Below are 26,693 nucleotides of genomic sequence, written 5' to 3' on the forward strand. Positions count from 1 at the left end.
TCACAATAATGTCTTTTATTTAAGGTAAAACAGAAAATGGCAGAACTCATCATAGGCACAGTAAATTACTCTCAATAGCTATACACTGCAAAATAAATTGGCGTGTAGCACACATAAGCACCACGAGCAGAAAACAGAGTGAAACAATAGGTGACTAAGAAACAGCGGTCAGTCTGTCCGAAAGTGTCAGAGAGTTTATCTTATGGCTTAGTCCCGAACAGTCTTAGGCCTTCTTCGTTTTCCACAAGCCGCCATTCAGTCTATGATATTTGTTTCCAGTTTGGAAAATGATGTACTGACTCACCGACAAAAGAGTTAAAACCGAGCAAAGTTTTACACACATTCAATACACGTCCTGTTTTTTAAATTTTTTTTTTATGAAGTGTTGGAAACAAAAGTATATTTTACAAAACAAAGGCACAATTAAAGCTAAAATAATGTTGACGATTCACTGATTTTAAATGATGCATTTGTACAGAAGACCGACACAGCATGTTGAGACTTTTACACACATGGGGACGTAAGTTTTGAAGAGGGCTGCTGAGTCATTGTTAAGGAGCTTTGGGGAGTTTGGGTATGCATCGATCAGAAACCCGTCTTCTCGTACAGACACTTAAGAGTCGTTACTCAGCAGTCAGAAGGCGGGGAACCAATCCATCAGGATGACTCAGTCAACCCACCTCCAGAACAAGTGCCATGGCAACAAAATCGCTGGCTTTATAAGCAGTCGGAGAGCATAACGTGTCCATTTTTACAGGAACAGAGTTGTGTAAGGATGGTGAAAAACCAGGGTATTTGCAATTTTGCCTAAAATCCCAATGAGAATGAAGTCTTTTTTATAGTTTTTGTTAATAAAAAGAAAGAAAAGAAAAAAAACTACTTCATAAAATGAGAAAAATAAATTAATTTAAAGCCCCCGTGAACACATCTGATGTCCATGTTTTCTGGTCCGATTATGGCTGCTCCTCTTTTCTTTTGTTTCCAGCCTGCAGGTGGAGTCACCGTGTGCTTCATTTTGGTGCTTTACTGAGAGGAGGAAAGTCTCTGCATATTGTGTGTTCACGACAAGCATTTACAGACAAAGTTAGTACTGTTGTCTGGAATTTATTGCAGACGGATTCTTCACTCTGATTCTCCACCTCTCACGTTTGATGTCGGTGTCACATGTTACTGAACCAAGAACGACCTGCAACTGAATCAAACCGTTCGTAGTTTACAGAGACCCAACGTCATGCTTGGCAAAGAACAGAGCTCCAACAAACACCAACAAAAAGGACAGATGCCTGAAAGAAATCTTACCACACTGTAACAAAACAACAGACATATCATTGACAATACATTGATTTAGATTTTTTTCATCATCTTTTTTCTGTATTTATTCAAAATAAATTCAGATTGTTTTAACATATTTATGTACATAAGTGCAAACAAGGTGAACATCACACATTCGTATACACCTCCGTCAGGGTCGACATCACCCAGCACAGCTGAGCAGGAGGAGACCTCTGGACCACCTACTCGGGTCAAAACCGGGACAGGACTCACCCAAGGAAAAAACCCTGCCGAGCCGGGCTGTCTGGTCCAACAGAGAGGACCAGTTTGACTCTCCAGAGAAAGATGTTTCAGCTGATCCAAAAGCCTCTTCACCTCCCTGACGGGTAGGTGTTTGCTTTAAAAGTCCTTTCTTATTTCTCAAAAACACAATGTACAAAGAAATGAAAACATTTACGGTAAAACAGATGAAACGAATGAAAGAAACAGACAGGAACAACAAGACCTCCAATAAGGACCTTTGGATATTACAAGCATTTAAGTTTTCCATATAAAATATTGAATCATGTCGCAATAAGGAGACAAACTAATTAGACATTCCCTTTTTGAATAAGCTCGTGTTGCATGTCAATTCAATTATGAGGAAAAAATGGATATTAGGATAATAGAAAGGTAGCCATGTTGTCATTTTGTTGCCATAGCAACAACAGCTATTACCATTAACAATGATGTCATCATTGTGCACAAATGATTTTCATAATATGTTGTTTTTCCTGTTGGTCTAGAGACAAACTATTAACTATATATAAATGAGCATTCTTTTAATTATTATTTCCATGCCTTGTTTTTTTTTCTTAACGTCAGATAATAATAATAATAATAAAAAAAGAATTAAATTGCTATTATTACATGTCATTTTTAACATTATTATGTCTTTATACAGTCATCAAGAAATAAGGCCCTTTGTTTGTTTGTATTCTGAGGACTGAATGAACCGTCCACACGCTGAAGGATCAGATCTGAGAGTTTTCTCATGATTCAGAGTGGAAAAAATACAAAAAAAAAATGAAATCATTTACAGAGAGTGAAGGGGGAAGAGGTGAGAACAATCATTATCATGTCACGCCACAATTCTCCAAATGAACACACTTTTTATCTTTGATGAATACATCTGAATGTGCTAAAAGATTAATACGCCCTAAATAACAGTTTATTTCATCAAGCACTCTGTTTTTTCCACCTGGACAGAGGTCAGTGAGGGCACACTGATGTTGAGGACAAAGCTCGACTTTCACAGTTCTAAGACTGAAACAAACCAGTTTGAGAAAATGAAGCTGCTCTGTTAAGCCTGAATAGATGCACACTACTTCACTTTCTTTTTGATCATCGCATTGATGCCATTCTCATGTCTGTACAGACGATATGAAGCTTGAACCAGATGACGAGAAGATTAGCTCTGCTGGCTGGCTGAAGGGAATCTGTTAGCTTCTGTCCACAGACAAGCTACACATTTAAATTGTCTGACATTAGCATATTGCACATACAGGGACTGTACCGTTTGCTTGCTAAGAAACGGTTACCGAGTGCTCGCACTACAGATAAAAGCTGCTGTTTTAACACTGTTTGTGAGCCCATGTGGACAAACAAGATGCAATGTGTTGATTGTTGATCTGGGGAGGTGCTGTTAGGTTTCACTCCAGGCCTTTGTCCCCTGGCTCCACAGCACAAGTTCATGAGCTGCTGGTTCTAGCTTCATATTCAACAAACAAATACAAGAGGAGTATCAAACATTTTATATAAAGTGGACAGAAAACAAGTAAGTGTCCTGTTTCTTTAACTGGTACTGTTAAGGTCGGGGCACCGGGTTGGCATGGAGGAAAAAGCATCCACTTAATCCCAGGAAACAGTGCTTCTAACTTGCCCCTGATGAACACAGTTGGTGTTGTCGGTCTGCTGGGTGGTCTGTCTACACTGTCCACAGTCTCATAAAGGGTTAACAAAGAGAGCTGTCGCAAAAGGGGAGAACTACCAGTTCCACATCATGTGAAGCAGAATATATAATCCTAAAGAACAAATATAAAAAAGTTGCTATACTGACTTTCTAATATTCTGTCCATTGATTATACATTTTGTTTCTAGTGCACTTTAGCCAGGTAGAAATTCTGTGAGGAAATATGGAAAAAATCAAAAAGGTTCAAAAAGGTGTAGACCAAAACCCTTTTTTTAAAATATAACTGTAGGCATGATTCTGTAAACTTGTTAATAAAGTTTGTATCTGCAGGAACAACTTTTTTTCTTTCATTTTTTTGTCTTTCTTAGACTTGTACGATTTGTTTTCCACCTGCAGACTTTGTCTTCTGTGCATTCAGATTCAGCTGCACAAACGCAGACACGTGCCGACCAACGCTCAAAGACTGCAGCTTTACGGCGCAGTTCGACAGGTTTACTACACGCTTCGCACAACTCTGTTTTAATGTGCAGCAGCTCCAGAGGTACTGACTGGTCAGAAGCTGGAGGCTCAACACATTCAGCCTGTTTCGGTTGCAAAAACGGTTTGCAGGCAAAAAGTTAAACATACAAGTCTACAGAACCTCATGTGAGGATATAAACTTCAAACGACATTCAGAAAACCGTGTTTTTAGATACACCTTTTTGAATCCTATAATAATCTATGATGAAGCAGTGTGATGTACCTCCAAAGAGTCCTTCTCTGATCTAACTTTGACAGTGAAAAATATTTCTAAAAGTAGTCACACCATCCATTGACATTTAATATAAATCTATATGACAATACACATACTTTTATACGTCTTAACACAGTATCAGCATGGTACCTCTGAAATAGTCTATATATAGTGAATCATTACATTTCAGCATGCCTGTCGATCAGAGGGGCATGTGTATAGTTTTTGCATTAGATACATTCACAACACATTAACATTATTTAAAACAAATAATGTTTAGTGGGAAATTACGTAATATCTGCAGCATTTACAAATAACCAAATCTATGATTCATTTTCTCTTTCCACAAGATGTATGAACACTGGCTTATTCTTTTTTTCATACATTAACAATAAGACAGCACAGCTGTCTCAGAGGAAACTGGTTATGATTTCTGCCTATAATAATGTAGTAAATAAAACATGTATCTTTGAACACTGGTCAGATCGGTGTATTGACTGTAGCAGTTTGAGGAGACTTGAAAGAGGCACATTTGAATTTGGATCAAAGTGATTTTAGCCCAGTTTCCAAACTTCAATTTCCCGCACAAACAAAGCAGTTCCTTGGAGCCAACTGTCGAGTCCAACTGGTTTGTACTTTTTCTTTGTCAATCGGGTGATTTATTCCTCTGTTTCGTCACTTCGTCACAACTTAATTATGGTTATAACAACTGTGGCTTCGATATTTAGAGTCAGACAACCTGTGACGAAACGCATGCAGCAGTAGAAAAGATAGAACACGTTTTAAAGTCAAACAGGACATTTTCAAGTTGTAAAACTTCTCCCTGAAGAGGCACAAAACAAAAGTCCTTTGCTGCTTATTCACTCCAAAAGCCACAAGAAATTAGATAGTTGCACAAACAAAGTGCCTCTTAAAAACGTGTCTCCGTGTTTGAGTTTTATGTCATTTGGAGGGATTATTTAGGTATTGCAATAAATGGGCAGCTCCTTGCATATTCAACAGACTTTAGGCACAACATTAGGAAACAAATCCAGCTCCTCTCTTGCTGACATCAGGTGTAAAAACGGTACCGGTTGTAAAAGTTTGTAATCTTACATTTGACTCGCGAATAGAATTTTGTTTATTATATGATTTAAGATATGGAGAAGACGGAAACCTGTCATTTAAAATCAAGTCACGGAGGAGAGGGGTCAAACAAAGCCTCCTTTTTTAGTCCTCACACACAACACAAACAGAAACAACAATTAAAGGTCAGACATCTGGGCTAAAGAAAGTTCTCCACTCAAATGAATTACTGTTACGTTTGAGCAGTCTGGTCTAAAGCTTCTGGGAGCTACACAGAGACAAATGCAAAGAACCCCCCCCCCTGCTTTAAGGCAGGTTGTCCTTAAAACATCGTTTTGAATTAGGAAATTAAGAACCACCATCCCCAAATAAAATCCTCCTGACAAGCCTTCTAGTAAAGGTGATTATATCCGAATTTCACATCACGCATTAAATGATAAATGATGCCTCATTTGCTGCTATGACTCACTGAATATAAAACGGGGACAAAAACTGATTCAAATCCTTCTGCACTCGTGAAACACGATAAATCTTAGGTGGTGATCACTGTGATTAGGCTAACAGACTGCAGATTTGTAACCGATCTTGCCTTTAATTGCGAATAACATCATCTTTTCGTGTGTGCAGATGCTGTGAGTGGCTCAAATTATTTTGGGAAACCAAGTCTCCTCTGCAGCCGAGCAGAAAAATCAAAGGCACAAACAAATGAACAACAACTCCTTATTGACATTTCTTCAGGCAAGATGAGACCATGAGGACAAACTGAATGATATACAGTACATGGTACAACAGAACTGTTTCGTTTGTAGTCATCTTGAAACAATAAATGACATGTTATGAAACTCTTTTGACCACATGTCCTGGTGGTAGAACCGCAGCAGGTCCGTTTGCTGCTCGAATGGTCTGAACTTTTCTGACTTTGGAACAGTCAAATGTGTCGAGTCACCTCATGTAATGGCTGCAGCCCATAAAGGGTATTTAGTCTTAATGTCTGCGTGTGTGTGAGTGCATGTTACTGTGCACCGCTGCTGCACACTTAAGGTGTGGGCATGTATGGCTGTCAGAACCAGGGAGCTCATATTGCTCATCAAGTCAGTCAAAGTAACAGCCAAAGTAACACATCCAGGCTTGTATTGCATGAACCATCGCAGCTTTCTTAGCTTCAAAACATCATCATCATCAAGAAGTTTCACATTATCACTCAGTCAGTGTGCACTGTAGGTGAGGCACATGTTTGCTGCAGTGCTGCAGGTTTTAGGGACTTTAACTAGGGTTTCGGGAAAGGCTTACTGAGTTTAGTGCCACTGGAGCCGCCACCAGCAGTTTGGGGATGGGACAGAAATGAGTTTCCACGGGAACGCACTGGAGCTCCACAGGATCAGAGGTCAGAAGCTCTGAGGGGTCTATGAAACAGAGAAACAGTCGGGAGAAAGGAGAGGAAGCGGTGACTTTTGATGGTAATATGCATTTCTAGAATTATGACCACATCAAGGAGTTCAACTGGCACCGAGATTGTTTTCATGGGTTTAGATACTAAAATACCAATATTTCGTACTTCCCTGGTTGGTGTTTGTAAAAGTATATTTACATATTTTCCCCTGTGGCTCTCAGGTCATTTGCAGAAGTGATTATATGATAAAATGAGGTGATGACATGTATGCTGATAAAAACAAAGCAATGCTTTATTTATTGTGGTGTAAAGTTGAGGATGCAAAATGTACGAACAGCAGCAATTTTCTTCTCAGTGGAAGAACAAATGGTCAAATTTGACCATTCAAAAATCAGAACGGGTGTAAAGAGAGGAGGACAAAGGTAATACTCTGGTATACTCTGATGTGGCTATATTTAGTTTTATTTAAGGTTTACTGAGGTAAAAAGGAAAAGTTGAGAGGGAGAAAAAAGCTAGAGGGCATCTCTTTTGAATCACTGCACTGAATTCAGGTGTAAATCAATAAGCTGAAGCAAACAACCAAAAACTGAACCTTCTGCTTGAGAACCAACGATATCAACTGGAAGAAGTTTTCTCTTGTTTTTCTCTTCCAGAAAAGACGATTAAAGCAGGTTCACAATACAGCAACAGTAAGGACTGAAGTTGACATGATGGGTTTCAGCACCAAACATTTTAAATGAAAACTGATTCCCATTTTAATCATTTTCATGTGAAAAGCGAAGACAGATGAAATGAGAACACTCTACAAGCAGGTGGCTCTTCAAGCTAATGGGAAAGAAAAGACAGTGAACAGGATCTACAGAACTGAAATGAAAGAGCAAACCTGATTCGAGGCGGTAGATTCAGCGAAAGGAACATTGGTGACTGGGGTCGAGGCCGACGAAACAGTGGAGGTGGTGGCACCGTGCATCATGGGAACTTTTATTCAGGCGTGTCGGACGAAAGACAGAGGACGAGGATGTGGGCGGGGAGGAGGGGGGAACAGGAATGATATGGTTACCATGGCAAAATGTGTAGAATTAAAAGTCATGGCACAAGTCCAGTGATATTGCCAGGATGGATTTGAACAGGAATCAGGACACATGCAAGCAAAAAAAGAGTAAGAAAAGTACATAATTAATCAGCTAACCAGTTGGAAAATAAAATAAAAGGCATTGTTCACCAACAAATGGTAGTTAAACAGACAAGGCAATACACAGTCATACAATCTAATCAGACTGGAGTATCTGATAATTGTATTCAATGAACTGAAATGTGTATGGAAGGAGCAAATGATCCGTACGGCATCTTCTTTAGTTATCTCACAGCTTTAATAAAACTGTAGAGTCGTAAATAAAGAACGGATGTGGATGATGAGACTTCATGCTGTGCTTTCTTTTTGCAGTTTCCCTCCTCTACCACAAGTGTGTGTGTGTGTGTAAACATGGTCAGAGATATTCTTGTATTCACACACGATCCTAAGTATAAGTTGCTTACTTCCACAATCTGTGTGGGAATGTTGTCGCACACTCATTATGCTCACATCTATGCGTAAGCACGGGCAATAAATGAGGGCCCTGGAGCACTGCTTTAAGCTGTCACTGATGGGCAGAAAGAAAAACATCAGAGCGCCGACTCAGAATCCCTGTAGTTGCAAATATTCTTCTCCCATCCACCAGCACAAAGCACCTGGGACCTTAAGTCACTTTGATAAACCTGAAAACACTTTGTTTTTCACACTGCATACAGAATCTCAGAGCGTAAATGTTGTATAGATATAAAGCTCTATGTTAGGAGAGTTGTATAAAGTAGCACACATACACAGACACGTCCGGGGCAACATCGTTCAAAAACCTGTTATGACTGCTGTCCACAAAATTCACAGTTAAGCACAGCGTTACCTCCACCGACACTGTGTCTTTCTGTGAGCTTATGGGCGCTTGTTCCAAGCTCAACACCAGACAATCTGAGTAAACACCACTCCTCATTACGCAGTCGTTTAGGTTTACAGAAGAGCTGAGCAGCAACTCTATGATGTTTCCAGCATCAGATCTGACAAGTATTAACATCACAGAACTCTCTACTTCCACACAAAAGAAAGGAAGAAGCATCAGTTGCTTACGCAAACATAACTTGAATGTTACGTTATTTCCAGGTTAGCATTTTATTATTGTGGCTCGTCTCCGGTAACATATAAATCATGTTTTATCTCTTCTTTTATTTGAGCAGCTGCTGGTTGAAGCAGAGAGGTGACAGTTGGTCAGTCTCTTATCTTTGTCTGGCATATTAAGTTGTGTGCTCTAATAACACAACTCAGCAAGCGGAACTACAAATTTACGCGGTTACTTGACACTCACTTACACGTTTACTAATTAAGACTAATTTATGCTCCCGTTACATACGTAAATATATGCGTCCGTTTTAAAGGTTTTCAAACATGTACATAGATATGTGTATATATGTCGATGGTTACAGTCCCACATACTCCCATGCGTGCTTTACTTTGCCATGGTTGTTAGCCAATATAGCCACCAGAGGGCAGTGCAGAGTTCAGAGTTCACTTCCGAGTTCCGACGTCAGCTTCAGACAAAAACAAACATGGGGCGAAGATCACGATAACACACCTTCACGGAAAGAGACAAACAGAGGCAGCGCAGTATACGGCTGTGGTCTGTCACGCCATTAAAAACATCGCGTTTTTTGTCTTCTTCTTGTTTGTCTCCTTTGGCTAGTCGAACATGAGAGAAACTGCACAACAATGACCACTCTGTTTCCAGTGGTACTGCTCCGTTTTCTGCGTTTGGGTAGTCATCCACAACGTCTCTGAAAACGTACCAAAATATGCAGGAAATAAATGCAGAGGACAGACAGAAGGCTACGTATTTAAGCATAAATGAGACCTAATCCCATGATGTCGACGCAACAAAGCTCGTTTTCTCACGATGTTGGGTTAATTTCTCACCATAAGACAACAAATGCAGATTAGTGAATTAAAATTAAAACTTTGCGAGTAAAAAAACAAAACAAACAAGTTCTGATATCTTAAGAAAACAAAATAATCAGCTTGTGCTGAAGTAATTCCTGCAGTCATAGCTGTTCTTCGGCCTCAGTTTTTCCGAAAATAAAAACCAAATATATAGACTACTATAACTATAATGTCTGCATTTGCAACACAGCAGAAATCTCAGTATTTCATCCTGCAACATTCATGTCACTGTTAAACACTGAATAAATCTCCCATCACACATCATCAATGGGGCAAGTCAAATACATGGATCAGAGCTCAAATATTGATTAATCATCAGAGCAACTTTGCCAGTTTGAGTTTGGCAGGCGTTTCGCTTCCTGTCTCTCATGTTCTGTCAACTCTTTTAGGAAGGAATGAATCACACACAAATAAAATCAAGTTGACCGTATAGTGCAAATTTAAACAATCTACGACATACAAAGATGCAACAATAACAACTATAGTTGTCACTTTGTCCTCCAGTTAATCACCCAATAAAGACCTATTTTTCCACAGACAGTGAAGTTCACGACATGTCACATTGTGTAAAGACAGCAGAGTATAAAATAACATGAATGTGAAGAAAAGAAGGTGCAGCTGGCGACAGCAGGTCAAGGAGGTCCACAGGTCCGGGACACAGTTAATGCACACATGTGCCACCACACAAAAGCACAAATTGTTGACAAGTGCTGGTGCTAAAAGAAAATGCTTTCAGAGAAAACCACAAAGCTCTCGTTGCGATATGATAGTGTTGTGATGGAGGCTCAGGTGTCCAGAAAATAAGAGAAATACGGATCTGCACAGGCACAGATCAGGTAGGTTTGGCTGCAGATTTGTGGCTAACAAATAAATCCTGTCCAACAATATTTAGACCTCACGCTAAAAGAAAAAACATTTTTCTATTGTTGTTGCCCTTGTTTTCTAAATGTATGCCATCAAAATACTTAAAAAAATTATTTGTATATGAATCTTGTGTGATTTCTTTCCTCCGCACTTTGTCATTTAACAGAATATAATCACATGATTTTCTGGTTAATTTCAGCATTGACAAATCACTGAAATCAAGTGTGTTCTGATGTTCAATAACAACCTTTTAAACCATTCTTTTTAAAACACAAACTAATAAACTAAAACTAAACTAAACCTGAAAACCTTCTCTTGGGACATTTAGTATGGTATAAATGACAGACTAATGCTTCATATGTTGTTTAATCTATCGACTGCTCCTTTCAGCCAAATTCAAAGAAAGTGCAAAATCTCAGTTGTCTGATCCAACGTGAAAAGAGCCCCTCCATCCATCTGTGGCCCCACATAGTGGCCTTCTTATGTGTTTGTTGATGTAACATATAGCCTATAAACATGTTTAAGGCCACAAAAACTCATTACACGTCAAGCAAGAATGAGTCAAATGTGAGCAACACAAGAGTCAGTTAGAGGAAGAGAAGTGCAGTTTGATAGAGGAGGTGAGGCTGAACAGAAGTAGCATGGTGCATGATGCATGGTGTTACCGCCAAACCTGTTACCCACACTATTACCCAGTAACCTAACATCTACATTCGCCCACATAGAGCACGTCTGAATCAGGTTTCCAGGATTCATAAACTCATGGTGCGTAGACAAACACAGGCGTTGCTACTGTTTCCAGAGACTCACCAGTGGGGATAAAGGCTGGTTGCTGGAGCTGCATGTTAGCCAAGGCTTGCTGGTAGTGGAACATATTGGGGTTGAAGACTGTGGCAGCAGCTCCGTTGCTCTTCTCTATTATTGGCCTCTTTGGTAGTGGCTGTATGGCCCCTGGGTGCAGAGCCTGGCCATGAGGCAAATCAGAGAAAGGAAAAGAGAGGCTCTTTTAACACTCCTGCAGTTAGAGAAGAGTATACAGGGAACACTTTTCGGTGCCATCTCAGTATAAACACGAAGATGTCTCTATAAGTGCCCTTCAAATTTTAAACAGAACAGCTGTAGATGTTTTTTTAACACCACAAGAGGGCACTGCATCATCAAAAATGAGCTGAAGTGATGTAGGACAGTCCAGAGGTCATTCTCTAATGGGGACAATGCTGAAACATCAAACTGCAGAAGAGGTTAACCAACATTAATTTAAAAAAAACATTATAAAAGCACATCATTGTAGGGTGTAATGAAAGGCTGACTCAGGAATATTTTTTAAAATATACTTGCAATAGGTTACAAAGTGAGCCACCCGGGATTACACAGAAGAGTAGAAATACTTTAAAATACCTTCACTTTTTGCTATTTGGCATCAGCATAGCTAACCTGATTATGTTACTGCTGATCACAGCTGAAGTAAGACCTCACTGCACAGTGTCAGACATTCATGAAAAAAGAATCCTTAAATTGTATTAAAACATTAATCGAATTACTTGCATTGAACATTAAATATACTGTTTCAGCGATAGCAAATGCATTATTCAAAATCATTATTCAAAATCCCTAAAACAGAGAGAAATCACAAGACATAGAGTGTTTATCCCGTGACAGATGTTTATTTTTGGAAAAGAGGACGAAGAGCTCCCATCCCATCAAGTACCCATCACAGCCTTGATAAGAACTCACCAAGGGTGCGGACGCTGTGTTTTGACTGGCTTGGTGTTGCGAAGCCTTGATCCTGGCCTGCAGGTGTGCCGGGGGGTGGAAGTACTTGCACTTGTCTCGGCTGCAGCGACCTTTAATGTAGTCCATGCAGACAATGACAGAGTTCTCACTGCAGTCCACCATGCCGGCCTCCATGGGATGAGCGTAGCGGCAGTCGCTCTCACCCCGTGTGCAGTTACCTCGTTGGAATTCTCGACAAACCTGGCAGGGTCAACGGGAGCACTGATCAAGACTGACCTCCGATCACACTTTCACTAAACATAGAAACACAACAACTGCACACAGGCTGCATACCTCCAGCTTGTCTGTGCGCGCGTGTTTTTGTGCCGAGGTGCCATTGCCCATGGTTGCCAGGCCGGTGGGACTCCCAGGGACAAGCAAGGGAGTGCTGGGCAGCAGTTCAGGCATCAAACCCATAGCTGGGCCCATGTGGCTCAGATATGGACTGAACGCCATGCTGGGACTCGTAGCCAGGGAGGGTGTCACTGGAAATGTTGTCTAAGAGGACCACAGAAACGGGACAGAAACAATCAATGGCAGGGCTTTAACTGACTGGAGGGAAATGGTGGCAACATATTCAGTGGTGTAGGTTTTTTTGCAGCAATAAGAACAAATGCAGTTATCTACAGCTTTGTTTTCTTTTAGGCATTAAAAGAAGATTCGAGTTTGGATATTAAGATTCTTTATGTCATTAGATATCCAGCTAATTCATTTCTATTGAACTGAATAAGGCTTATATTCCCTTCTGAGTGGTGTTCAGTCTAGTTCTTCTCCCCTTTTTATATTAACTTAAAAAGAACAATGTCGTAAAAAAATAACTGCACCAGCGGGACTTAAAACAAGTTCTAACAGTAAAAAAAAAAATCAGTATTTTTTCTTTTATTAAAAAAAATAACTTCCTCCTTGTTCCTGCTTTACTGGCTCATTCAGCGTACATACACACAGAATCACATTAGAAATTTGTTTCATGAATCAAATTTCTTCAAACAGACCGAGAAGTCTTAGTTTTACTGTGGGTTGCTCACAATTGGCTGCAGTTGTGCTCCAGGCAGCATGAACTGCATCTGTTGAGCCAACATGGCTGCCGCAGCCTTCTGCTGGATCAGGTTGTTTCTCCCGTTAATCTCCAGCTGGGTTTTCAGGTGCGGAGGCGGGTGTAGGTATTTACAGTTCTCTCGTGTGCAGCGCCCCTGAAGAGGAGACAGGACAAAGGAGGGTAAGAGATTGGACACTTGCCAGGAGACAAAAATATTGTGACTGGGAAACCAAACCAACAAAGGGTGTGTTTTGGCGCAGGCGGCTGCAAAAAAATCTCAACGATAAGCGTTCAAAAATTCACCTATTAAAGTTTGGCTGAGGACTCCTCCGTGAAACAAGTGAGATCTGTTTAACTAAGTGTGAGAGAAGATTTAGTGCATTTTTAGTTTAACAACCATGTCTTGTAAATTCTGGGGGGAAAAAAGTCCCCACACAAATGTTGCTCCCTTTTTCATGAGAAATCTGCAACAGCTTTTTTAAATTAGCTCTAGTATGAGAGTAACATCAATTGTGGGCTAGTTTAGCTTCACACAAACAACACACTTTATTTTGAAACCACTAATAAATCATTTTGAAAGAAATGTGACATTAAATGGTGTAATATTTGAGGCAGCTTTGGATTTTTCCACAGTGGAGCAGATAAGAGATAAACCTGGAGAGTGAGAACATGTGCTCAACTCTCACCATCCTGTGCAACGTGTTCTGTACCTGCACCTAGAACACAACAGTCCTAAAAACAGTAAAACGTTTAGGAAAGAGAAAAAAATACATGTACTTTATAGTGTGTGAATGACTACAGCAACAACTATGCTTTCACGAGGGAAGAAACGCCCAAAAATAAGAATCAGTGTGGAACTACTGGGCCCTGGCTGGGTTACTAAAGTAGCCCAGAAAGGACAAACCAAGCATGTGCTCTAGACGGGTTCTTTTGTGCAATTCAGCACCACAGTTGTCTGCAATTTGGATTTTGAACAGCAGCCTCCTACATGCTTAATGTTGGACACCAAATTCACAAGATTAATTTATTTATATTAAGTATCCAGATCCCTTAAGAAAAGACAGCCTTTCCAAAATATAATAAATAAAAGTAAAATACAACAACAATCCAATAACAAAAATGGCATGTAGATCAAATAAGTGTGAGAAATGTGAAAAATTAGCAATGATTTAGATTAAACAGCTTATAGCGTTACCTGAATAACACTGAAACACAGATTCTACTTCATCATCTGATCGTGCTCTGACAATAACTCTCTCACATTTTCTCTGAAAATATAAGAACTTTTATTTGTTAAACTATGTAATCGATGCATGTTTCTAAATGTGCCAGTATGTCATTGCTGAACACTGTCTGGTGTGTCAAAATAACCATCAAACAAAACTGTAAAAAAAACTTCAGACGTTAATTATTCCAGAGCCTAAAACAAGCTAAATTAAGGTAAAAATACACTATCTTTTAGATTTGAGAACCTCTCAAATCGATAATCTGACATACCTTAGCCTTTTCTCTCTTTTCTCACACTTTTATAGAGAACAATTCTGATGATAAAACTAGTTATCTGTTGCATATAAACACAACACTGGTTCATCCCTTAAGTTTGGTGCCTTTTTAAAGCTTGAGTGATTCACAGGTCATTGTTAAGTGGCTAAATAAATAAAAAAAACACTTTCCTTATGCAAATGGTCCGGTTCAAATTCGGAACAGTTACCCAATAAAAACTGAAAGATGTTTAGAAACCCTGGAGGACTACAGCCTAAGATCATTTTAAAAGCTTTCAAGACAGTCTGGATCCTCAGAAGTGAAATATAAAGAAATGAGGGTTGGCTCGTGTACTGTACATGCAAACTGAGATGGTTGTTTTGGTTTTCAAAACTAAAAGTTTACTTCTCAAATATATTTCAGTTAGTCTGAATCTGCCAGTTACAAATTACAAAAGAGGGAAAGACTGCTTTATGGTGAAATAGCACGTGAATGTATTGGTAAGGGAACCAAAATGACACGGGAAATATCTGCAAATATCAAATATTTGCATAAATGCATCACTGAGCATTGCTAAATTTAGGACAACGAAATGCAGCAGTCTTACCCAATCAGCCAGTCCTTTCACCTCTAAAAGTTTTATGATTTTGACATTACACAAACTTTGGCTGCCATGAGCACACAGCATTTTGATTAGGAGTAACTGATCGTGTTTCATTATACGTCACACTTTTGGCCTCTTGACAAACTCTTAGACAGATTTTGAGCAATTTATCAAAAGCCAATTCACTTTGTTATGAAAGTGGTGTCCTTCCTCTCGACGGTGTTGATAGTGCTGCAGGAACACTGCAGGTCAGTGCACGAACAGAGGAGAAACTGCAGTGTTCATTAAACCCCTGGGCCGTGAGCAGCTGTCTGCCCCTGCAGATGATCTGTTAACCCGCAAAACAACCTCCACAGAGCATCAGCCACATGCTCTGTCATCAAACCACACCCACCCAAAGCAGCTAGCATTACGGTGATCCTCAGCAGGCTGCGTAACTGACGGAGCACTACAGCAAAGGAAAATTACAAAGTCTAACGACAAACTGAGGTAATGTTGCAGAGAGTCTAACAGTGATGGATGATGCGCTGAGATAAAGACAAATAAAAAAAGCCTTTAGCGGCAGGAGACCTAAAGATGACAAGAGGACTCACTGCAGTCAGCATCCATTCAACCTCACACAGCGCACAAAAGGCACACAGGAGAGCGTGCAGCTGCCTGAAAATGGTCGAGATGATGCACAGGCAAACACAAACACTCTCATCTACAGTGGAGATGTGAGCGAGCTTTGCGTCAGTAGGCTGTGTGTTTAGGGATGAGTTTGTGCTGAGGACTAAGTCCCATGAGCCAAACACTCCTGCTCTCACTCACAGAGAGAGAAAAGCACCTATTAATGAGTCTAATGGTGTACTAAATGCATTGTGTGGCTTCAGAAACAAAAAAAAAAAAAAAGAAAACTAACCATATTACTGTCTGAAACTGCTCTGAGAGCATAACCATGGATACATACACATGGGAAAAAAACACTTTATAAAGGCTATACAACCTCAGGTGGAGAGGGAGGCCAATGAAAAGCGGTGCTGAGGAGAGGTCAGGAATATCCATTCGGTAGCCATAGCAACACACTACGCAACACAGAAAAACCACCGGTTCATACATGACAGAGAGCAGAGACATTAATAAAGATGATCTCTGCACAGATCCACACTGTTTTAGGGTTGTATTCAATCCCATTTCGACATCAGGCAAACCTGATGTTTTAATTCAGTTAAAGGCTCAGTTTCACATTTTTCCACTTTATAATAGATCTAAACGTGTGCAAAATTAATCCTCACCATCATTCTCAGGTTCAGTTCGAGTCAGCAAACATTGATATGTGAGAAAGACGCAGGTTCCATCTTCTAAAAGGTGTATTTATTCTTCTTTTTCTTTGAAAAGAAGCTGTTACTTATCATATATACCATTACCATTATGCATTTGAGGTCATACTTAATTTAAAAAACTTCTCTTGGGGATTTTTTTTGTCTGTATTTTGTGGTTTTTAGGGAAAAAAACAATCTAATAAATTAATTGAACAAGAGGATTTATCTATAATCAACATAATGATAAATGAATATAATGACGTCATACTAAAGGTGACATTGGCATAGATTCTAATGTATGTTGAAAAGTACGATGATGGGCAGATGTGATGTCCACACTAATCATCTGAGATGACAGCAGCACTCCAGTTAACAAGGTAAAAAAGAACTAAGTGGTGAGCTCCTCCCCCCACCTACAGCAGGTTCAAATCCAGCAGACAGAGCTAATGGAGGAGCAACGGGGAATGACAGCGGTCGGCTTGGACCAGCCTAGAGATGCCAGATATGGGAGGGTCGGTGAGGAGGAAAGCCATTAGCAGATAAATCCATAAAATTAACAAAGGAGGGAGGGGTGGGCAGACAGCAGGAGGAAGAAGAGATGTTGTAGAGCAGCTCTGTTAGGGACAGAGTGGTGCTTCTCTGTGCTTCTACTCTGCTGAGCAAAAACTATTTCAACTGAGTTTAATCCCCAAAAACACCAGGGACAGGGACAGTGTTGGAAAGTATTGTTTGTTTACAGCCCTGCTATATCCCCCGATGTAGAAGCTGCTTTGACCTTCAACTGATACCAACCTCAGGTCTCTTTTAAACTAACAACATGACCTCAAGGCTTCACACGGCCAAATGGGGCTTTTAATGGTGCCCTGCTGCCTTTGGTAAAAAGCTGCTCGCCTCTTGCTCCCCTCAATCCCTCAATGTGACCAGAAAGGCTGTTGCTCTGTGCTAAAAACAGCCATGTCACTCAGGAAGATCAAACTATCCAATGGGTATGCACTCCTGTGCTGTTGCTAGGCCCCATCTCTCTGTCTCTCCTCACCATCTCCCCCCTGCTCGGTAGGACATTACACAGAAAAATGGCTGAATAATAAATTCTAACTCAATAAACTAGGAGATAGCAGCTGCACTCAGACAGAAAGCCCCTTGTCTTGGACTCGCTTCGTCCCTGTAGGAAAGCATTGGAACGAAATCTCCCACGAGTGCACATGAACCGACACACACCGTCAGAGCAACAGTCTATTCTGATGTTTGTATAGTTGGCCATTGAAAGCCGAAGCTCCTTAAAGTCACTTCTCAGATTGTTATTTCATTGTGGGTGCAGTGCTTGTGTTGTGGTTCTGTGGTGGAGGAGAGAGGATATCAGGAGAGCAGCTTGGTGACGCCGAAGCTGCAAGACCGAGTAGCCCACATCAGTAAAGATGGTGGAAACAGACCGTCAGCAGAGCCACTTTATGGGGGATTACATTTGGGCAAAATGGAAACCATAAATATCCCAATAACCAGGAAACGTTTGATTATATGTCATTTGGTCCATGTTAAAATCCGGTTCAGCAATGTTATTATTTCATTTTAAAATCCTTAATTCAGTTTCAAATCGATCAGTAATATTAAACTATATGTGAAGCGGCTGATGCTTGTTTTTTTAAACTAATTTTGGGGAAAAAAATAAGCTAAAAAGCAACACAGTTAAAGCCACTCAAACTGTTTTAAACACCCTTAGTATTTGTGGGAGTCAAGAGAATCTTCATGTTGTTACAATTGTCAATCAAGACCAGACAAGCAATTTCCAGTTGGAGTGTTTCCATTTCAATCTGATTCCACTAAAAGAATAAAAGTCTTATCTAGAAAGAATTACCCAATGATTCGATCTCTTATTTCAAAGCAGTCGTGAATTTTTAATATTAGATGTCGAATGTCTAAATCATTTACACCAACACCAAAAAGAAACATTATCTAACATGTGTTAATCCTCAGCTGGTATTTCAAAGACTTTGAAAATCATTCTAAGATGCCTTGTTTGTACAGACAACAAGCTTGTAGGTCGCAATGCTTAATTAGGATTAAATTCAACTGGGTAAAAAACAGACCAACAACATGGACTGAAAGGCGTCTGCCTGGATATCGAGTCAAACCCACAACTCCTGCAACTTTATATAAAACACTTTAAATGATTTCTGAAATAGCACAGACTTCTGTTTCCCTCAAGGTGAGGCTCATCAGCGGCAGGAAACCCTGGTTTCTGTGTATCTGTGTTTAAAGGCAGGCAAACCTTAAACATATAATACTACACAGTACCTAAAGGTAAAGCAGAACCTGACCCACAGACCACAATGACCATGTGAAAGCAAACAAGCTGTAATAAGGCAGAGAATGATGTGTGTAATGTTTGCTGCATTGTTACCTTGAGTGAATCAAAGCAGGCGATGACTCGGCCATTCTCCACATGGCAGCTTCGGGAGGGATGTGCAAACTTACACTCGACATCAGATCGTGAGCAGGTGCCTCTCTGAAATTCACGACACACTTCCAAGGTCAGCCATTTGGTGTCTCGTCCCATGGTCATGCTGACAGCCATCTGAGAAGCTCGCAAACACTGAGCAGTGTGATGGGGCCAAATGCTCGGAAAAAAACGCCTGATGAGAGTGAGGATGACTAAGGGTGATTCAAGAAAAAATCCCCCAACATCACACAGAGGAAACAAAAGCAAACTTTTTTTTTCTCAGCGTAGATAGCCAGCCAGTCCTTTTGGTTGGTGTATTCTGGGGGATGTTTGTTAGTTCTTCTTGGGAAAAGTGGCAGCTGAAGTTCACTGGGTGAGATAGTGGAGGTTAACTTTGAGCAGAGGCCAGCTCCGTCTCAAAAGAAGAGAGAGAGGAAAAAGGAAACTACTCTGAGGACATCACTATGGTCTGCCTGGATATGTCTGTGCACTTACGTGAATAGGCCGACACCACCATGAGTTTATGTTACATTCACGTCAACATGGTCAAGGTTGTTGTTCTGCTGTAGCTGAATTTGTGCAGACAGGCAAAAACAAAAAAATTAAAAAGAAGAGAGGAAAAAAAGCAGAACCTTACAGGGTGATGTCCTTGTAATGAGGAGACAAGGCTGCAGCTCAGTTCAGGGTATGTCCGGACTGCAGCTCGGCAACGTGGAATGGATGACTGTGGCTGTGAGGATAAAATACAGCCTCCATTCAAGGCCAAACTCACACTGAGCCCTGCCTTGCTGTACTCCAACGGACTAGCCGGACGAAACCTTGCGGTAGGCACTTTGGAGTTCCACTTCCTCGTCTCACTTTGGTCTCTTTCTCATCCCTCCTTGACAGCTCTCTATTCCCGTGCTGTCATCCTTCTCAGTGACCTCTCTGCCGCATGTCCTTGCCTGGTGTCTTGCTGTGGGTTGTAAAAACAGAAAAGCATTAACAAAGCAGCAGCCTGTTGACTGGAAAATGTTACTGTAAAGCCACAACCTTGTGTAGAGCTTCTTTTAACAGAGGGTGATGAGGATCACGCGGCAGGAGGGTGGAAGCAAAAGAGCCAAAGAGAGGAAAGCGAGGGCAAACAAATAGGAGAGCAGAGCATACAGGAGAGAGGGAGGCAGCAATGAACAGGAAAGGGCAAGCTATGTCTTGATTAAGTGATACAGACGAGAGCGAGGGAGAGGATGGAGGGGGTTGCAGGCAGGACAGAGACGTCACCTAAACTCTGCAGAGCAGGAAGTCATGGACCAACTTGAAATGAATCCTGCCGCAATATAGAGTGAAAAGTGGTGTCCTTGAGGTGGCACTGGGTGGTACGTGTGGCCGACACAGATGATTCCCAGACAGTAATTAATGTGGAAGGAAGAGGTAGGAAAAGGAGGTGCGGGGCAAACACAGAAGGGGCAGCTGCAGCTGCTGTGCTCAATGCAAAGCAACGGCCAATCAGACAGAGGTTTACAAGCAGGCAGGGCATGTCACTGACCAATGACAGAGCATGTTAAAAGGCAGCTCCTCCCTTCAACAGAGCCTGTTCTTGTTCCTTTTTGCTTTTTCCACTGGTACTAGTACAGTCATGACTGAGCCACATGCAAACATTAAAAACTGCCCTGAACTGACTCCAAACAGCTTTGTCTCCTCAGAGTCACCAGGAGACTGAGCTGTGTCTCGTTCAAACACACTGCAGTATGATGCAAGGATGATGCATGCAGCCTGCTGCTCAGCTCACACTCAGGGAGCAGAGTGACGTGTCTGGACACAAAGTGAATACAAATAACAATCACAGAGGTGACACACACGAACAGGGACCTGCAAGTCTTAGAAATCAAAGAGAAAGGAAGCCTGCATAAAAAATAAAGCTTCACATTCATACACAAAAATGAATAAACAACAGGCAACGTGCAGGAGAGGAGGAGTGCAACGAAATAGGAGGAGGAGAGGGCGTTGGAGCAGATATTATCAGACCCTACGTCTGATGGCGGCAGACACAGACGGAGGAAGCAATGGGGGGGGGACTGTGCAGGAACGTGTGTGTGCGTGTGTCACGGCAAACAGATACACAGTCCAGAAGGAGAACGCTGCACCAGCGAGGGAGAAGGAGGTTTAAGGGAGACGTGGGAACTGAAATGATACGCACACCTTCAAAAAAAGAGAACAAAGACACATCCAAGCCAAATCAAAGAGCCGGGAATAAGGCGGGAGCAGGTACAACTGCTTTGCTTGCTTAACCATTGGGCTTGTCTGTACTTCCTCCTCCTCCGGCCTACCTACAGATCAATACCAACTATTCTCAGGGGAACAACACAAGCACTCTTCTGCAGCTTTGCCTGTCCTGCATTCAGATCCACATCAGTGTCAAGAGCATTTGCTTACGCACACCCTGACGATGCAATATGCAACCCACATCATCAAAATGCTCCTCAGCAACGCTCCTCACTCCCTCTCCTCACTCTCACCACATCGGACACCAAATGGCGCACAGCTGCCATTACAACCACTCTGGAAAAAAATATACAGCAATACTGGCTCTGCTCCGAAGAAATCCTGGTTTATACTGCAGCCAGTTCCTTTGAATACAAACAGGAATAACCTTTCACAAGCTGCCACTGCTCTTATATTTAGTTATAGCAGCTTCACCGGGAGTTTTAGTCTCCCCAAAAAACACAGTTTAAACAGGCCTTTCATTGTTAGATTTACCTCGGGCCTCTAAAAGAGTTTTTATGCATACTAAAAGAAAATTAGGACAGTTAAACATAGAGAAACCACGCCATGGAATATTGTTTAAGTAGGCTAAATGTGACGTGCCCACTTGGGGGTTGTGTTTGTTACAACATGTTCATTAACAGACAGAACAATCTGTGAGAGCGAGTAGTAAAATAGCAGACCCGACATTTCAGACGTGGAAGGGAGCTTTATTAATTAGTTACACACACACATCTGTGTTCCTACTGAAACACTGAATGTAGGAACATGGAAAAGGACGGAAAATTTTCATTGCATACTGGAAATAAAGCTGAACAAAATCAATATCCAACAGCCATGCTTCGTGAGGCTCAACTTGCACAGTGGGACTTGGAGCTAAATGCAAATATCATCACACCAAAATTCCCGATAAAAAGCTCATATCAAGCAGAAATATGTTTAAGTCATTAGATTAGTATTCTAGCATTTTCTTATTAACACTAAACTCAAATTACATATAAACTAAATGACTGTTTGTCAACTAAAGTAAATAAAGTGAAGGAGGTACAAATGTGTGAATTAAGCTCTAAAACATACTCGTCCACGTCTGTCAAGATGTTAATTGAAAGCCAAACACATCCAGCTCATTTTAGCTGTGGAGGAAAATAACAGTTAAAGTGGAGGGTTTTAAACGGAGCAAATGTGCACATTCATTAACCACCCGTAGCCATTACGATGAATTATCGCCTTTTTAAATGTTATTTCCAAAATACAGCTTGGGTTCAGGATAAAAACAAACCTTTAAATAGTCTTATTTCTAACGGTTTGATGCAACATGATTACTGTGCAGTTTTAACCCACTCACCGCTGCTGTTTCAGCATGTCCACTCAAACCTTATCGGATCGTCTATGAAAAGGAACACAAACTACTCTCCCTCGACAGTAAACAGGGAGGAATGCGTTTAAACCTACAGTATTGTGAAAAAGAAAGCACATCCGCGTATTCTGCAAAACTCATCTGGGCCCTTACAGGTCATTTTTAGAGAAAAAAGGCTTCCTCCAGGTAACCCTTCCAAACTAGCCGTTCTTGTTCAGTCTTATCCTAATCCTGCTCTCATGAACTTTAACATTTAACATCCTAACTGAGATGTAGCGCTTGAATGCTCTTTTCTCTGAGCATTATATGGTCTGACCTTGAGGTGAATTTTCTGGGACATCCACTCTTGAGAAGATTGTCAACTACCTTGAAAATGTTCCACTTATAAACAATATCTCTCCCTGTTAAATGGTGGACACCACATTGTTTGGGGATGACCTTATGACTCCTCGCAGACTGATGGGCAGCAGCAGTTGCTGCTCTAAGATCACGGCTGATGTCTTTCCTCCTTGGCATCTTGGCATTGTGTTAACACACACCTGAATGCTGCAGACCAGCGAACTGACAAAACTTCAACAACGCTTTTGTAGAGCTGCTCACACTTGCTGATGATCATTTAATAAGGTGTGTTTGATTAGCAGCAGCTGGTATTCACCCTCCTAATTCACTAAACACTAAGCGTGTACTTAGTTTTCCATACACTGCTTCTGTGTTTTTGGCTCAGTTTTTGTTGTATAAATAAATACTGACGCAGTGTAATAGGCCATGCCTTGTTCATCAAAGGCGTGAGAACCACGTGGATTTTCTTTTACTATGCCCTGAACCGTAAAACCTCAGGCTTAAAGAAAGCAGTGAACGTTTTTGCCTCCAAAAAGACTGCAACAATAAATGAATTAGCATTTATTTCTGTTAATTAACCAATCAGCTGACACATAGTCCTTACACTAATAAACATAAACTTTCACCAGGCAGCATAAACGGGTTATAGCACTCCAGCTATAGCAGCCGCTGCTGCTGCCTTGTCCTCCAGGTGTATGCAGTGAGGCGAGGGGCTCCAGTAGGTGGGGGTCAACAGATAGGTGGAGGACGGCTGGGGGAGACACAAAGAGGACGGATGAGGGCAGCTGCCGTTGACTCAAGCGCACTGCGTCCCTCGTCAAAGACAGTGCACCAAAGGGCTTCTGACAGTGTAACCTTCAGCTGAGCTCTGACGTCTGCATTATGGCTGCCGTGCCAGCTGCACGCCACCTCCACAGACTGCGCTGCACCATCAGCCTCGCAGTAAGCAAAAGGCACGGGGAAGTATTAAAACCCGTTTTAGTCGCTTCACTTTTTTCTTTTGCATAGTGGTTGTTCAGGAAACAGAGCATTAAGTTCCCGCTTTTGTCTCTTAAAACTTTCTCTTGTTCAACTCATTCATCGTTGAATTCGTCGGCCTTGTGAAAAATCTTTTTGACCAAGAAATCCGTGAGCTTATAAAACAAGAAAAGGGTACGTTTTCCCACTGTGTGCCCTCACCCCAGGCATCTGAAATAATACTGGAGGACGTTAATGTGGTAGCTGCAGTACAGTTAGAGCAGCACGTTGGCCTGAAACGATACTAAATTAATTTGTACTTGCTGCTGAAAAACTGTTAAGATGTCGGCATAAACTGAGCTTGCAGCTAAAACACAAACACTAAAACTAGTCTGCTGTGTCAAAGTGCTGAAAAGAGCGAAATGTGCTCCAATAACCTACGGGAATTAAAACCTCACATGTTGAAACTGTAAGCTTTAGGGTTAAAAAGAAGGTTGACACAGAGAAATATGGGGTCATAAAAAGTAATGACTTCAGTATCTACCAGGCGGGGGAAATCCAGAGTGGATTATTTTCTGTTTGTACACAGATATGTGTGCCGCTTTGGTTTCACATGAGAAACTCAGCTTCCTGTTGGGAGATTTTGTTTGTTTGTTTTTCATTCTGGAGTTACCCCATTCCCAAAAGCTAAAATCAGTTTTCAGAGGGACAGCCAGATGTGTAACAAATACTGTGAATCCCAAACTCTAAACTCCATCAAAACGATGCAGGTCACTAACCACACAACTGTTTTAAGAGCACTGACAGAGACGAGAGCAAAACAGGCCAGCATTAATGACCAGGTGATTGATTTAAAAGCACAAGGTGAACAATCCATAAATCACAATGAGAGTGAAAGCCAGAAGCCTGGAGGGAGGGAGCAAAGTAATTAGGTTAAGTATCAGTAATCCGTTCAGCTCATTAAAGCACCACAGCTCCCACTGAAGCAGCAACACAACTAAACTATTTTAGCTTAAACTAAACGAAATGGCTGGAACGCAGCCATTTCAAATCTGAAAGTAAAGCCAACAACGTGTAACATGCTGGAGTCGTTTCATATAGTTGTGACTGAGCTGGAACTTTCACATCCCTGTTGAGCTATAATGAAAGCAAATCAGGCTAAAAAGCTAGACGTCACATGCTGATGGCACGCAGGTCGAGCTGCATGTTTGATTTAGTTGGATTTTTGCTGCTACAGTGTTGGTGAGTGGTGTGATTTGTACCAAGCAAGATGCCGAGCAGTTGTCTGTAAGAGAAGGGAAACGAAAACAGGTTACGTGGCAAATGTGACCATGTGCCCTTCTGTGTGTGTGTGTGTGCGTTTGTCAGTTTATCTTTGTTTATATTAAGTAAAGAAAAACTTGCCAGACTGGTACAGAGTCCACAGCCTGGAGAGAGTATGAACTTGTCTTGACTGGCCAAATTGTGAAAGGAACCGAGATGATGGCAATACATTCAAAAGGACCGCATACAGTATATGTAGGCAAGTAATGACAACACAGAATGATATGGTGGCCTGAGTGTCTGACCCTTTATAGGACAAACAAGGGCAAGACTGCACGACTGCATGCATGGCCCCTAACAAAAAAAATCTAATAATTTAAAAAACCTGCAGACGGGCAGCCAGATAACCAGCGAGCACCCAGCAGGTGTTGTTCACCTCACTGTCATGGATCAAAGGTCAATATCTCTTCGAAGAAAGTGACTCAGGAAAGTCATTCCGCATTGATTTTTTTTATTTTTATTTTTTGCCCTTCATACTCTAGCAAGACAACAAAACCAGCTCATACTTTACGCACAGACACGATCGAGATGTCAGATAAAAAAAGAGATACTACTAAACCAAACCCCATCACGTAGGCGAAAAATAAAGACAGCTACTTACAGTATCGTTAGTTAGAGGAAAGCTGTCAGACCTCCCTGTGGCATGGCTAACGAACATGTTTGCCAATAACAGCGCAATTACGCCCATATTGAACAACAGAGCCAGCTTTGCGCGTCAACGCAACAGGCAGCGGAGCAGAAGCGTATTGGCACAAATGCGATTTTAAATACATAGAAAACTCGCAGAGCTGATCTGTTCAAATGCGTCAATTGCATTACAAAAAAAATAAAAAATACCGCAAAGTCAACCGCACCAGACGTGCTCAGTCTCTCACCTGTTCTTAGTCCAGACGGATTAAATGTCTTCTCTCAAATGAACGTCGACTGAAAAGCTTCTTTGCACGTTATTTTTCCGCAAAGACGTGCTCCGAATTTGTAGGGACTCCGAGCGCTGCCTGGAAGTGAGGGGGAAAAACAAGAAAAAGCGCCGGGTGGAAATGTCAAAATATCGAAGCAAGTAAAGACGCGTCGCAGAGGGACAGACAGAAGCGGGGGTCGAGCTGGGAGGGCGGCAGCCGAAATTTTTAACTGCAGCTACATTTGCTCGGCAGCAAAGCAGGCTTCTCTGAAAGCAGATAACAGATTTGGGTAAAAAAAAAAAAAAAAGTGGAGGGAGGGCGATATGACGAGGGAGGAGTTGGACGAAAGGACGGCGCTGGGTAACAAATCAGGGAAATCAAGAGTCACGACCAAAGCACAATAGGTAGGATGGGCACGTGGACTGCACAAATCCAAGTAGCTCCATTGATGGACCAAGCAATATGTTACAATAGATTTATTTTTCCCTAAATAACGGTAGGATCTACCGAAAAACGCCAGATACGATATTTCGCTTTGTTGACCTGGTGAGACATCCCAGCTAGGCACAGGAAATGCGAAATTTAAAAATAAAAATTGATATAAATTTCATGATACAGTCCACAGGTTGCTGTTACCTAACCGT

The 26,693-nt window shown here is 41.3% G+C and overlaps 1 protein-coding gene across 7 annotated transcripts; it reads right to left on the minus strand.

Moving 5' to 3' along the window:
• Nucleotides 1-26,333, minus strand: mbnl3 (muscleblind-like splicing regulator 3). Of its 7 annotated transcripts, none has more exons than XM_072395548.1 (8): nt 26,026-26,333; nt 18,895-19,888; nt 13,099-13,263; nt 12,368-12,571; nt 12,035-12,274; nt 11,111-11,264; nt 7,295-7,389; nt 6,334-6,424 (listed from the first exon to the last, which is right to left on the minus strand). In XM_072395548.1, exons 2-8 carry the CDS (start codon nt 19,066-19,068, stop codon nt 6,407-6,409), a joined length of 1,050 nt encoding a protein of 349 aa, XP_072251649.1. In that variant the 5' UTR covers nt 19,069-19,888; nt 26,026-26,333; the 3' UTR covers nt 6,334-6,406. The 7 variants fall into 7 exon arrangements, with proteins under 7 accessions (XP_072251644.1, XP_072251646.1, XP_072251645.1 ...); XM_072395547.1 differs by having other exon boundaries at nt 6,335-6,422; nt 7,290-7,389; XM_072395549.1 differs by having other exon boundaries at nt 6,339-6,427.
• Between the last annotated feature and the right edge of the window lie 360 nt (nt 26,334-26,693).

Source organism: Leuresthes tenuis, unplaced genomic scaffold (genome assembly GCF_036924035.1).
Source record: "Leuresthes tenuis unplaced genomic scaffold, fLeuTen1.0.hap1 SCAF_11, whole genome shotgun sequence".
Classification (NCBI taxonomy): domain Eukaryota; kingdom Metazoa; phylum Chordata; class Actinopteri; order Atheriniformes; family Atherinopsidae; genus Leuresthes; species Leuresthes tenuis.

What these genes read in the sequence shown, in the direction of transcription:
- mbnl3 (XM_072395543.1), bottom strand. Translation starts at nt 19,068, where the DNA reads ATGGCTGTCAGCATGACCATGGGACGAGACACCAAATGGCTGACCTTG. An exon ending in ACACAGCGTCCGCACCCTTG is followed by an intron (nt 11,265 to 12,034) that starts GTGAGTTCTTAT and finishes CCTCATGGCCAG; the next exon opens with GCTCTGCACCCAGGGGCCAT. An exon ending in ACCAGCCTTTATCCCCACTG is followed by an intron (nt 6,425 to 11,110) that starts GTGAGTCTCTGG and finishes TCTGTTTCATAG; the next exon opens with ACCCCTCAGAGCTTCTGACC.